This window comes from Trachemys scripta, chromosome 12 (genome assembly GCF_013100865.1).
Source record: "Trachemys scripta elegans isolate TJP31775 chromosome 12, CAS_Tse_1.0, whole genome shotgun sequence".
Lineage (NCBI taxonomy): Eukaryota > Metazoa > Chordata > Testudines > Emydidae > Trachemys > Trachemys scripta.
In genome coordinates this window covers 41,453,023-41,467,554 of record NC_048309.1, presented here as the reverse complement: position 1 = coordinate 41,467,554, position 14,532 = coordinate 41,453,023, and the positions used below count along the sequence as shown (strand labels likewise).

General features: G+C 51.5%; 2 gene segments (V, D, J or C); both read right to left on the bottom strand.

The window, feature by feature from the left end:
- Nucleotides 1-3,773: 3,773 nt before the first annotated feature.
- LOC117885515 lies at nt 3,774-5,453 on the bottom strand. The segment is given in 3 exon segments: nt 3,774-3,872; nt 4,925-5,262; nt 5,351-5,453. Coding segments are annotated over 3 exon segments (486 nt in total).
- Nucleotides 5,454-13,792: 8,339 nt separating this feature from the next.
- Nucleotides 13,793-14,532, bottom strand: LOC117885514. The segment is given in 2 exon segments: nt 13,793-14,340; nt 14,432-14,532. Coding segments are annotated over 2 exon segments (594 nt in total).

Here is a 14,532-nt window from a genome sequence, read left to right as displayed (position 1 = left end):
AGCGTCTGCGTGGGACTGAGAAATTCCTGTGAAATTTGAACTCTGCCTTGTGTTTGGATCTCTGAAAACTTGTATTTTGTTACGAGTTGGTTCCATGAGGCTGAATCTGGGGCACAGAGGCACAGAAGGGAACACGTTAGGGGAAGTGCGGTAAAAACAGAGAAGTTGGGTCCTGAAAAGATGACAGGACAGGGCCTCTGATATATTAAAACAGGGGTCGGCCAATGGGGGCTGCGGGAAGCCGCAGCCAGCACATCCCTCGGCCCACGCCACTTCCTGCAGCCCCCATTGGCCTGGAGCAGCGAACCGCGGCCAGTGGAAGCCACAATTGGCCGAACCTGCAGATGTGGCAGATAAACAAACCGGCCCGGCCAGGCCTGGTTCTTACCCTGGTGAGCCGCATGCCAAGGGTATTAAAAGGACATGTCATGCTTACGTGGGGCTCACTAGGGGTCAGGCCTTGGTGCTGGGCTCTCGGCCCGGGGATGAATTTCACCCACAGAGATTTATCAATGGGCTGAGGGGAAGAGATTTACCCGTCTCAGCACGGTGCAGGCACAAAGCCAGAGTGAGGTGTTGGCTGTTTGCTTTCAAACAACGTGCTCCCAAATAGCCACACCGGGCGATTATTTTGTAGCTCTTAATTCCATGAATCTTTCCCTGCCCGTTCCGATAGCCATTAAATGAAAGAAATACCTTTGTTTGAATAGTGAGTTTGAGACCATTTCTGTGGCCGCGGAAGGTAAGGCGTGTCCAGAGAAACTGGGTAAATACAGCATGGATTAAAAACAAAACAAAGCAATTTTATGTGTTTTGTTCATAGTCAGTGCACTGTGTGTGCATCTGTTTCTCTCAATGGGCTCGCCTATCCCTGTGACTGTGGGCTCCCTCCCTGGGCTGTTTGGAAACCGCTTCCCCTTTTTGTGCCAGTCCCCTGTGTCTCCCCTGGCACAGTAATAGGTGGCGGTGTCTGCAGTTGTCAGCGAGCGGAGCTGCAGGGAGAACTGGCTCTTGGCGGTGTCTGCAGAGATGGTGATTCGGGCTTGGAGAAACGGGGCATAGTTTGTGGCACTGCTACTATACGGATATACCTGTCCCATCCACTCCAGCCCTTTCCCGGGGGGCTGCCGGATCCAGTGCCAGTCGTAATGCTGAGTAGTGATAGAGAAGCCGGAGACAGCGCAGGTCAGGGTGAGGGTGTCTCCGGGCTTCACCGCGCCCGGGACGGACTGGACCAGCACCTGAGAGAGAACACCTGGGAAAAGAAAAAGAAATCCAGGGTTGATTTAGCCACTGAATCTCTATGTGTGTGTGTGTCCCTAATTCCCCTACGTCCCCACAGAGACTTACAGCTGGGGATGCAGAACAGTGAAAGGAAAAGCAACAGAGATTTCATTCTTATTTTCATGCAATGAGGGAAACTCCCCAGGGGCAGGACCGGGCAGTTCTGTGTCTGGGGAGGGACTGAGGCTCCTAAAACCAGCGGTTGGTATTTAACAGGAACCACCCGGGGCAGGGATTTGCATGCGGGTTCCCAGGGCGGGTATAAGAGATGACGGGGGTGATCGCTCAGTACATGGCGATATCCCCTCAGGGACAGGTGTCCCCTTTACACCCCAGACAGATGGGGCGCTCAGCTCAGCGCACGTGGCAGGACATGGCTGCTGTGAGGGTAGGAAGGCGGGTCCAGAGGGCAGGGCACTGGTCTGGGACCCAGGAGCAGACGCTGGGTCAGGGGTTTGCAAACAGTTTTACCCATTGGGGATAAACTACCAGAGGGAGGGACACTCTGCAGGGAGTCCTGTCTAGTGGATGGGCAAGGAGAGTCACGCGCCCCATCGTTTCTGAGGGTGAAAGCCCATTGAAATCAATGCGTGTCTCTCCCTTGAAACAGGGGTACTCCAAAATGTGCCGGGCGCATACGCCATCGATACAGACAATGCCCAGGGGATATCAAGAGGCGGGAGTCTCTCCAGGGGGTGTCAGATGAAGAAGGAACCGCAGCTGCTTGGCTACACTTGCGAGTTACAGTGCAATAAAGGAGCCCCAGGCGCACTAGCTCACTCCCCGTCCACACTGGCAAGGCACGTAGAGCGCTCTGACTCCGCAGCTACAGCGCTGCTGGTACTCCACCTCGGTGAGTGGAATAACGTTTGCTGTGCCTTGGCTACGATGCATCAGGGGTCAGTGTGATCGGCCTCCGGAAACATCCCATAATCCCCTTAAGTCAAGTGGCCACTCTTGTCATTGTTTTTGAATCGCTGCAGGAATGCGGATATGCCTTTTGAAAGCTCCGTTTCTGACAACCGGCTGCTTATCTGCTCCGAGACAAAGCAACCATTAGTGTGGAATGCTGTGTGAGAGAGAGAGGTGGGGGGGGGGTCTGCTGCTTTCTGAACTTACAAGCCAGCATGCTGACATGCTCTCAGCCCCCCAAAACCCACTCTCTCTCCCCCTACATACACACAACACACTCCCTGTCCCACTCCACACACCCCCGCCCCCATTTGAAAAGCACGTTGCAGTCACTTGCATGCTGGGATAGCTACCCATAATGCACCGCTCCCAATGCCACTGCAAGTGCCGCAAATGTGGCCACGTCACTGCGCAAGCAGCTGTCAGTGTGGACAGACTGCAGCGCTTCCCCTACTGCGCTCTCTGAAGGCGGGTTTAACTCACAGCGCTCGACATCTGCTAGTGTAGCCGTGTCTCTCGTGCAGTAATACACGGCGGTGTCCTCCGCTCTCAGGCTGGTTATTTGCAGGTAGAAGTTGGTGCTGTCCTTGGAGGCTGTGAATCGGCACTGGACGGAAGAGGCGTAGTGCTTGCTTGAGGGATCATAGTAGCTGACCAGCCACTCCAGCCCATCTCCCTTCCCAGCAATGACTGGCTCCGCTGAAAAGGTCATGGAACAGAGGGAAATATGTCGTGGGAAGTTCAGATATGGGTCAGGGGCCAAGTGCTGTTTTCCTTACTCTCTGGAAGTCTCCCGTTCATCTCAGTGAGGCTTCTGGTTTGAGGAGAGCTGATAGCACTCCGAGAAGGGTCTTTCCTTTCAACTGGAGCTGTGCAGTGAAAACGTGACAAGGTAGGGGGTCATTGGAAAACACTATTGGGGTAGGGGGGGTTTCTTTTTCTTTTTACCCCTTTGTTCTTTCTCATGATTGTGACCCAAGGCTGTGCTATTTGCGTCATTGGAACCCCAACGTGGTGCAGGGGAGAATGTACACTGACCCCCGGTGATCGGCCCTTCCACAGCCCCTCGGCCCACAAGTGGTGGCTGCAGAACTGAATCTCCCACTACACGATTACTTGACTATAACAAGCCCTGAGTACATTTTGGGGGAAGAGGGGTCTTTAAAAGTAGCTATTTCTCTCTTCCTTATCCAAAAGTGACATGAGGATCCCACCGCTCTGTGCTGTGCTAGTCATAGCAGAAAGCCATTATCTGTAGATAGGCGTCTCCCATGGGCCATTGTGAGTTCAGTGTCCTTTTGAGGGACAACCAATTTGAATGGTCCCTCCAAGATATGCTGGCTAGCTACCTTGTGGGGGTTACTCCAGGAGCAAACATTTGAAATCCAGACATAAAGCCAATATTCATAACTTCCAAAACAAAAATAATACTCGCAAACAGAGAGTATAATCCTAACCAGCAAATCATCACCTTTCCATAGACATCTTACAGGCCACATTTTGTACAAGATTTGTTGCAAATATAGAACAGTGGTTGCAACAATATTAAAATATGGTCATATTTTAATCGGATAACGTCACACCTTGTCTAGAGATTTGAGGTCGTAGAAGGCAACTGGTAATTGTTTTCCTTTCGACAAAGGTATATTCAAGACCCCAGCACACTTTCTTAGTCGCTGCACAAACACACGGACTGAGTCCACTCTGAGCCTCAGTTACAGTCATTCTGGGGATCAATTAAAGATGTTTGTATTGCTTATAAAGGGGGAAATATGTAAATTACGGTGATAGCTTCCTGTTTAAATCTGTGTCTCTCTCGGCCCAGGCTGCACCTGGAAACAGTCCCCGGCCCATGTTGGTTTGGTTACCAACTATTCGCCCTGAGAATTTCCCCCTCCAACACCAGCGAAAATGAGATTCTTGCTTCTTTTAATTTTCACTATAGTGGCTCAGGAAGGTATTGTTTCCACTGAAGAAGTGGCAGAGCTAAACAAATAGTATATTGTGGTTGGTTTTATACCAATATTTGTAACATGCCTTTATTCCCAGTGCCCGGTCCCAGGTGCAGCTGGTGGAGTCTGAGGGGGATGTGAAAAAGCCCAGAGACTCTCTCCGCCTCTCCTACAAAGCCTCCGGGTTCGACTTCAGCAGCCACTGGATGGAGTGGGTCCGCCAGGCTCTCGGGAAGGGGCTGGAGTGGGTGGCTGAAATTAACGAGGCTGAATCGAGCCAGTGGGATTCCCCGGCTGTTCAAGGGCCATTCACCATCTCAAGGGACAATCCCAACAACCTGCTGTATCTGCAAATGACCAGCCTGAAGCCCAAGGACACCGCCCGGTATCACTGTGCCAGACACGCAGTGAGAAGAAACCTAGTAGTGCTAATACAAAAACCAGAGCAGTCTGACTAAGCAAGATCTAGGCTCAGTAGTGAACCCTGAGGTGTGAATGGCAGGTGAGTGGGAGGATTGAGCTGGGGATGAGAGAACATGGTGGGAGTTGGGGTTTGCCGGTGATTCCCTTGTTTAACCTTTAGTCCTGCAATGAGAAGTGACATTGTTGTCACTGCTGTTCTGCAATATCAGGGTATCGGTCGCTTGTGTGAACTTTATGAAATCTTGACTTGAACATTCTCTCCTTCTCTATTCCTGCCTGTGTCCCTCTGAGAGGAAAATCACAGCGGTAAATGCCCTGAATGTGTGTACAGAAACCTCTTCCCCTTTTTGTACGGTCCCTGCTCTGCTCTGTGTCACTGTGTGTCTGGCACAGTAATAGGTGGCGGTGTCTGCAGCTGTCAGCGAGCGGAGCTGCAGGGAGAACTGGTTCTTGGCGGTGTCTGCAGAGATGGTGATTCGGCCCTGGAAAGTCGGGGCATAGTTTGTGCTCCCACTAGCTGCATATACATGCCCCATATATTCTAAGCCTTTCCCAGGAGCCTGCTGGATCCAAGCCCAGTTGTAGCCAGAAGAAATGGAGTAACCAGACACGGTGCAGGTCAGTGAGAGGGTCTCTCCGGGCTTCACCACGCCAGGCCCGGACTGGACCAGCTGGATTTGGGACCGGGCACCTGCAAAGACAGGAAACGTTATAGTTAAATCCTGACCTCTGTTTCTCAGGGTTTGATCATTTCCCCCGAATTTCTTCTCCTGACTTACAGGGCGAGAGAGCGAGTAAAACCAGAAGTAACAACACATTTCCCATCATTTTGAAAAGATGGGGAGAAAAAAGGGAAATAATGAAATTCACTTCAGCCCCTGGGCAGGCGGGTCCCGGTGAGAACCCAGGAGCTGCTATTTAAACGGGGAACCTGACTAGGAGATTTGCATAAAGATCAGACACTCCAATATGACCCTTGAAAAGGAGCTGAAACCACCGAAACTCCTTTGTTCAGTTTCTTTCTCAGAGCTGTAAACAGGGCAGGGAAATGAACCAACTATTAGCAAATGCTGTGTGATCTGACTTCTTTATTCCTTCCTTTTACCGTATTTGAGTAAAAGGGTGTCTCTGTATTGGAGCGGTGGCTACTGAAAAATGTGTTGGGCATCAGGGCCGCCCAGAGGATTCAGGGGGCCTGGGGCAAAGCAATTTCAGGGGCCCCTTCCATAAAAAAAGTTGCAGTACCATAGAATACTATATTCTCGTGGGGGCCCCTGTGGGGCCCGGGGCAAATTGCCCCACTTGCCCCACCCCCCGGGCAGCCCTGGGAAAAATAAACATTTAAAAACCTTCCGCATCTCGGCACAAACCCAGTTTTGAGAAAAGTTCTTTTCAAGTCACCTTTACAAAGTATCACTGGTTCTCAGCATCAGCTAGTGCTAAAAGGCACTAAAGCTCATTGAAAGGGTTGGACAAATATTTTCCGTCAAAACTTTTTCGGAATAGAAAACTAGGGGGTTTTAAAAAGCAGAAAAAAATCACGGACGTCTGCTTTCGTTCAAAATTTGTTGTGGTTTTTTTAACTGAAACACTGAAATTAGTCTGCCAAAACCTGAACATGGTTTGGGGTTTCAGAAGTGTGTGGCCAAATATTTGCTGCTTGCTGTGTTTGATTGTTTAAAGAAACAATAAAAAAATTCTGCTTAAAAAAAATCCAAAACTTTTGAAGCACCTCAGCTTATGACCAAACGCCTGAGCCCATCCAGTCAGAGATTTGTCCAGGTTTCTCATACTCTGCTGGCTTCCTGGACTCATATCTGTCTCCATAACTTCGGGTTCATTTAGATTAGAACATAAGAACATAAGAACGGCCAGACTGGGTCAGACCAAAGGTCCATCTGTCCCAGTATCCTGTCTGCTGTGAGTGGCCAATGCCAGGTGCCCCAGAGAGAGTGAACCTAACAGGTAATGATCAAGTGATCTCTCTCCTGCCATCCATCTCCACCGTCTGACAAACAGAGGCTAGGGACACCATTCCTTACCCGTCCTGGCTAATAGCCATTAATGGACATAACCTCCATGAATGTATCTGTTTCCTAGAGACTGGCTCCATGGGGTCCCTCACAAACTGGAGACAGTTACTGTGGGTTTGTCTTTAGTATAGCTTATGTACATACTCCACGAACTGAGCATTTGAGCTTGTTCCAGAATCTGGGATGAGCCTATGTTGTGAAAACTGAAATGCTCAAAATAGCACATGCATGTGAATGGACACAGGGTGTTAAAATTAAATTAACCCAGGGGGTCTCAAACTGGGGGTCAGGACCCCTCAGGGGGTCACAAGGTTATTACTGGGGGTCGTGAGCTGTCAGCGTCCACCTCAAACCCTGCTTTGCCTCCAGCATTTATAACAGTGTTAAATATATAAAAAAGTGTTTTTAATTTATAAGAGGGGGTTGCACTCAGAGGTTTGCTATGTGAAAGGGGTCACTAGTACAAAAGTTTGAGAACCAGTGAATTAACCCCTCTGGAGCCTCGGAGAATGCAGGGGGGGTGTCTCCCTTGGTAGGGTTGGGAAGGAGGTAGGTGGTGTAGGATATTGCTCTTCTCATGGGATCCCTCCCCCGTGGCTCTCTTGGCTCTGTCACTGTTAATCTACAGTGGCTAATTTGAAATGAAGCTCCCCTGCCCTGACATGAATCTCCCTATGGCACTGAAATTAAGTGTAGACTATAATTTGGCATTTGAGAAGTGAAAGGGATGGTAGCCCTAAGGGGAAAGATAACAGCTTGGCTCTGTGTGTTAAATAGCTGTCTGCAAGCCCCAAACTGCTGAATGAGCTTTAGGGTAGGGAAGGCTGTGCCTCCTCAAACAGCCTGGCCCTGCCCCCTATCCACCCCCCCACCCACTTCCTGCCCCCCAACTACCCCCGTCAGAATCCCCGACCCATCTTGCTCCTTGTCCCCTCACTGCCTCTCCCAACCACCACCCCGGGACCCTCCCCCACCAATCCCCCCCATCGCCTGACTGCCCGACCCCTATCCACCCCCCACCGAGTCCTGACAGACCCCTGGAATGCCCATGAGCCAACCCCCCATTCCCCATCCCCTGACCACCCCCCCCCCAGCAGCACTGTCCAGGGCCGCTCCTGGGTTACCGCCGCCTCTCCCGTCTCTCGGAGCCTCAGCGCGCCACGTCCAGGAGCTGCCCTGGCCCCCGGACAGCGCTGCAGCGGCGTGATTCCAGCGGGACCAGAGCTCGCAGCCCCGTCCCCTTACCACGCGGCTCTGACTCAGTGGGAGGAGCTCAGGCCCGCAGCTGAGGCACCGATGGATGGGGGAAGGCAGAGACGGGGCCGGGGGCCCCTGCAGGGCCCGGGGCAAATTGCCCCATTTGCCCCCCTTCTGGGCGGCCCTGTCCCCAGCTACTTGCTTTCTAAAGCCTGGGATGGCCCAGGCTCGATCTACACACCCCAAACTGGCATCCCTTTACTGCACACAACAGTCACGCTTGCCGTCAGGAAGCGCCCCGGAGATACTCCATGGTTTGGTCTGCAAGGAATGTTCCCCCCCCCAAAATATCAAGCTGTTATTATCTGTTTCCCAGAAAAGAAGTCAAAGACTCCCGGTTTTCTGCACCCAGCTGGACATCTCCCCTATTCGTTACGTTGTCTTTGAAAGCCTGGGTTTAAAACTGTTGCTGTGTGTAGAATATCCCCCCGTCCCTGCATGTCCCGGTACTGGTTCATCAGCCCGAGAGGAGACAGACGCAAAGGACAATGAGAGGAGACCAGCAGAAGCTGGGCAGTGCCCCAGCCCTACGCTCTCTGATCGTGTCCCCGATCCGTCACAACGGGGCTCTGCTTCCACCTGAGCCCTGTTGGGCTCCGATCTAGACCCTCAGTCAGTGACTGGCCCTGTCGACCTCAGAGCCAAGGCGTGATAGATTCATGTAACTAAGGGTGGCTGGTGGGCCCCGTTAGCTCCAGGGCGACCATATTTCATTGTGGCTGGATATTATGGGCTGGATCCCTAGCTCTGCACGTTGACACCAGCTGAGAGTCTGGACTGTGATTTGCAGATGGGAGTTGGGTGACTAAAGTCAGGAGGCTCCTTTGAAAATCGCAGCCCTGCTCCATATTTCCAGTTGAGCTGAGTGGGGTTTATTCAGGAGCCGAGTGACGTCTGCACCTCGGGCCTCTCGGGATTTCCTGCTGCAATGGGTGACGTTGCCAGGCAATTATAGGGCTAAAATCGGATAGCAGATTTTATTCCCCGGGAGAGGGGGGCTGTTATCATGCCCGTCCCCAGTGCTGTAGGGAGACCAAATACACACCCCACGCAGAAGAGAGTCCGTGAGTGTCCGTCTGGGCTGGAGACACCATAGCAGCGGGGAGGGGGAGGAGCTGGTTGGGGAGCATTATGGGGCTCAGGTGGATCTGGCAGATGTGTCCCTGTAGCTCCTTGTTCTAAACCAGGGAACTGCTTGTAAAGTGACTTTTATATTCTATGTAGCTAGGCTTGGCCGAGGTGAATAAAGTATAGTCAGTGAAATTAATAGGCAGCAGGTTGAAAACAAACAAAAGGAAGTATTTCTTCACACAACGCATAGTCAACCTGTGGAACTCCTTGCCAGATGATGATGTGAATGCCAAGACTATAACAGGATTAACAAAAGAACTAGGTAAATTCATGGAGGATAGGCCCATCAATGGCTATTAGCCAGGATGGGCAGGGATGGTGTCTCTAGCCTCTGTTTGCCAGAAGCTAGGAATGAGGGATGGGGGATGGATCACCTGTTCTGTTCACTGGCCACTGTCGGAAGACAGGATACTGGGCTAGATGGATCTTTGGTCTGACCCAATATGGTCATTCTTATGTTCTTATGTAAATATTTGTGACCCGTTCCAGTGGAATATTCATCATCGCTTTATTTTTGTTGTGGCTCTGGTCACCTGACAAATTGGGCTTCTGCCCCTGTTCTATATATTAACTGGAATCGACTCTACAAATGGGAGGGGAAACTGCCCCTGTTCTTAAAGTGTAGGAGGTGGTGTACATCAGAAGAAGCCCACATCCCATCTGCTTTGCAGAGGCTAAAAATGGAAAAGAAGGTGCAGGGGAGAATCCAGATTGTTCATCTCTAAGCATCTGCGTGGGTGTCAAGGCTGTTTCCCCGCCCTGAACTTCAAGTGTAGAAGATGGGGGCCCGCAAAAGACCTTTCAAGTACTTGCCGCTAAAGGCTGCCTTAACTCCCCCAAATGTTACAGATTCCCTGGCCTTGGACTAGTATCACTGCCACCACCCAAATACAAAAAACCCTTTGAGAACCCAGGAAGGCACACTTGGGAATTCCTTCCTGTGAGGTACCCCCAAGCTCTTTTAACCCTCCCTCTGGAGAGAGCTTGAAAAAAATGGAGCTGAGAAGTATGGAACCTTATTTCCTCTCAGTAATTCAGCTGAGCGGTTTTAGGCACATGACTCAGAACCTCCACCTTCCAGGACACAGGAATCAGATCACGTTCTCAAACGAGTGATTTTTATTTAAAAAGAAAAGAAAAGAACAATGGAACAATGGGAATATTTGGATTTCTCTGTGGCAGATAATAATTCCTTTTCACCCATATCAATGTCTGTAACAGAATATTTGGGACTGAGTCAATCCCCACCACACCCAGTGCGGGACACCCCGTTCCCGGTATCTCCGCCTCTGGTGGATCTAGATCTGACTGAACAGCCGGGTTCATTTCCCCCATTTCAAAGGGAGGAAATTACTGTCTCCTGTGAGCTCCCAGTGCGCAGCCTGTCAGCATCAAACCAGCTGGGACTTCCACTGGTAACTGCCACGGGAGGTTTTTGTCTGAGCTCAGCCCGGCTTCCAGTCACTGTGAGTCCTGCACAGTGATACCGGGCGGTGTCCTCGGGCTTCAGGCCGGTCATTTGCAGATGAAGCAGGTTGTTGGAGTTAGGGTGACTAGATGAAAATTCCAAAATATTGGGACTGCCACAGTGGCAGTGCCTTTTCAATTGTTACGCTCACCCCTCCGAGTATTCGACGGCACGTCCCTCCGTCGCATTTCGGCACTTTGGTGGCAAGGTTTATTACCCGCCGCCGAAATGCCCCCGAATAGCGTCGCCGACTGAGCGACTTGCCGCCGAAGACTCGGACGGGTGAGCATAACAATTGAAAAGGCGCTGCCTCTACGGCAGTCCCGATCTTTTGGAATCTCATCTGGTCACCCTAATCCCAATTCTCCAGATTTTCATGAACAAAGAATAGCTCCTAATTTATAACATTGACATCAACAGCAAAGAGGGGGTGTGGCAGAGAGATAGAGAGAGAGACAGACAGATAGACAGACAGATAGATAACTCCCTCCAGTCAGTGATTTCATAGTTGCAAATCTCCGGCGGGCAGAAGAGATAGCAGAAGGGAACATTCCGTGTTACAGCTGGAGATTTAACAACGCGATGCTGCGTCACACATCTCCTGGGTCCCCTCGTTACATTGTCCCCACCCCCCGGCCCATGCAAATGAGGTCCCCGGGGCCCTGTTCATAGCCCAGCTGCAGGCCGCTCACCCCGCTCAGAGCCAGCGCCGGGCTTCAGCTTCCCATCCCGCCTGGGGAATGAGCCGCCAGCCGCAGACATGACCCCCAGCCTGGCCATTGCCTTCCTCCTGCTGCTCCCAGCACGTACGGGTGGGATCTGCGCTGCCACTGGGTGCCCAGCACCGCATGTTCCCTAATAACTGCGCCTCCGGGAATCACTGCAATATTTCCCCTTTATTTCCCCCTCTGGCTCTGCAGGTGTCTATTCCCAGGTCAGCCTGGTGGAGTCCAGCCAGGTCAGTGTGAGGATCCCTCCCGACTTCATCGCTCCCGGCCCTGACTGGACTAGGATCACCTGTATTTGGGATCAGGCACCTAGGACATGTTACAGTTTAATCCTGACCTCTGTTTCTCAGGGTTTGATCATTTCCCCTGAATTTCTCCTCCTTAATTACAGGGCTAGAGAGTGAGTAAAACCAGAAGTGACAACACATTTTCCATTTTTGTAAAAGGTGAAAAGAAAAGGGACAAAGAATGAAATTCACTTCAGCCCCTGGGCAGGTGGGTCCTGGGAGAACCCAGGAGCTGCTATTAATATGGGGACCCTGGCTGGGAGATTTGCATAAAGATCAGACACTCGGACATCACCCTTGGAAAGGAGCTGAAAAACACCCGAGCTCTTTAGCTCCTTCGTTCAGTGGCTCTCTCAGAGCTGTGTAACCGGGCAGGGAACTGAACCGGCAATTAGCGAACACTGGGTGATCTGACCAGATCTTTCTTTCTTTCTTTCTTTCTTTCTTTCTTTCTTTCCATCAGATATGAGAAACCCAATGAAATTAATAGGCAGCAGCTTAAAAACAAACCTATGGAAGTGTTTCTTCAGACAGGACTCAGTTAACCTCTGCAACTCGTTGCCATGGGATGCTGTGAAGGCCAAAACTAAAACTGGATATAAAAAGAATTAGATTAATTCATGGATAACATAAGAATTGCCACATTGGTTCATACCAATGGTCCATCTAGCTCAGTATCCTGTCTTCCGACAGTGTCAGGAGCCCCAAAGGGAATGGACAGACAGGTAATCATCAAGTGATCCATCCTGTCGCCACCACCAAGCTTCTGGCAAACAGAAGCTAGGGACACCGTCCCTGCCCATCCTGGCTAATAGCCATTGATGGACCTATCCTTCATGAACTTACCTAGTTCTTTTCTGAACCCTGTTGTAGTCTTGGCCTTCCCAACATCCTCTGGCAAAGAGTTCCAGACCTTGACTGTGTGTTGTGTGAAGAAATATTTCCTTTTGTTTGTTTTAAACATGCTGCCTATGAATTTCATTGGGTGACGCAGAGTTCTTATGTTATGCAGATAACGGCATCAGTGGTTATCAGCCAAGATGGCTGGGGACAAAACCCCATGCTCCTGATGTCCCTAAACCTCTCACTGGTAGAAACTGGGACTGGACAACAGGGGATGGATCACTCAATAAATTGCCCTGTTCTGTTCATTCCTTCTGAAGCACCTGGCATTGGCCACTGTGAGAGGAGAGGCTACTGGGCGAGATGGACCATTGCTCTGACCCTGTATAGCCGGTTCTATGTACTAGACTAGGTTCTTTTACTGATGCCCATCTCCGTAGTCTTGGGCACCTCCTCTTTGTTATTGTGATTATAAAGTTTTTGTTCCTTTGAGATAATCAATATCATGATATTGCCTTTAATTTTCAGAAGTCTCTCTGATTCCTTGTCCTTTCCCTACATTGATAAGACTTGTCACGCCCCCTGAAGCCCTGGAAACAGGGGATGATATGACAGGACCCCGGGAATTATGGGCTGTCCCCACACAGGCTGCTGGATAATTGACTCAGCTCCTTGCCTGGCCCTGGCTGCGGTAGGATTCCATTGTGCTTGGGAGCAGCGCCCCCATCTGGCCACACCCAGAGCTGCAGCTGCTGCTAAGGAAAGGCCTCGTGTATCTCTGCTGGGATGTGGGAGTGACGCCCGAGTGGGGAGGGGGGTGTTTGTAGATGGGGACTGGGCAGGGAGAGAGATGAGCTGAGTTACCCACTTTCTCTCAGGCAGTGTCTGGCAAAGACCAGAACTGAACCCAAATCTTCTTAACCCAGTCCCGTGCCTTTCCCCTAAATCTATCCCTCCTCCCCGGGATCGGCTCCAGCATTTCTGCCACCCCAAGCAAAAAAAAAAAAAAAAAAAAGCCGTGATCGCGATTGGCGGCAGCAGGTCCTTCGCTCCTAGAGGAGTGCGGGACCTGCTGCAGCCGAATTGCCGCAGGTGCCACCCCTCTCCCTTGGCCGCCCCAAGCACCTGCTTGTTAAGTTGGTGCCTGGAGCCGGCCCTGCTCCTCCCATAATGCATTGCAGCTCGAAGGCTGATTTTTGGAGGTGCTGGGCCCCGGCAGCTCTCACTGACTTCAGGCAGAGCAGTGCCCGCTTAGCGCCTCTGACACTGGCTCCCCGGGGGCAACATTTCCTAACGCAGTGTCTGAGTTTGAGAGTCTGAATATTTCGGAGCCCAACGGGAGTCACAGGGAGCCTGACTCCCAGAAGTGGACAGTCGCCCAGAGCTGGAGCTGATGTCACTCAGAGATGCAGACGTGGACCTTTGGTATTGAGGCCCAGAGAATCTCACCATTCATGTCACCGTCACCCCGCTCTCAGTGAGTCCTGGGTGCACATTTCAGGGGGAAGTGCAGGGAAGCGGAGCGTGTAAAATCCCTCGGTGGGACGGTGCGATGCAGGGGGAGAAAGGCGGGTGGCTCCTGAGATACCCCTGTTAGTAATGCCTCGTCTGTCTCATCCCCTGCAGCACCAACTGAAAGTTCATGTCGGCTGACTAGAAATTCGCTTCCCCTTTTTGTGCCAGGCCCTGCTTTGCTCTGTGTCACTGTGTCTCTGGCGCAGTAATAGGTGGCGGTGTCTGCAGCTGTCAGGGAGCGGAGCTGGAGATAGACTTCGTCCTTCGAGGTGTCCCTGGTGATGGTGATCCGGCTACTGAAAGCCGAGCTGTAATCTGTGGTGCCTCCGTCTGCAGTGCTCCGGATGCGCCCCATCCACTCCAGCCCTTTCCCCGGTGGCTGTCGGACCCAGCCCCAATAGTTGCTGCTGACGGAGAGACCTGAGACCTTACAGGTGATACTGAGGGTCGCTCCCGGCTTCACCGCTCCTGGGCCGGTCTGGACCAGCTGCACCTGGGAGAGGACACCTGGGAGAGGGAAACAAAGCAAGGAAAGAATTAGCTACGGAAATAATCTGTGGCTCTGGTGCTAATTGTCTCGCTCTCAATAAACACTCACAGGAGGGGACAGAGAACAGCGACAGGAAAAGCAGCAGAGATTTCATCCTCGTTTTCACGCAGTGAGGGAAACTCCTCAGGGGCAGGACCGGGCAGTTCTGT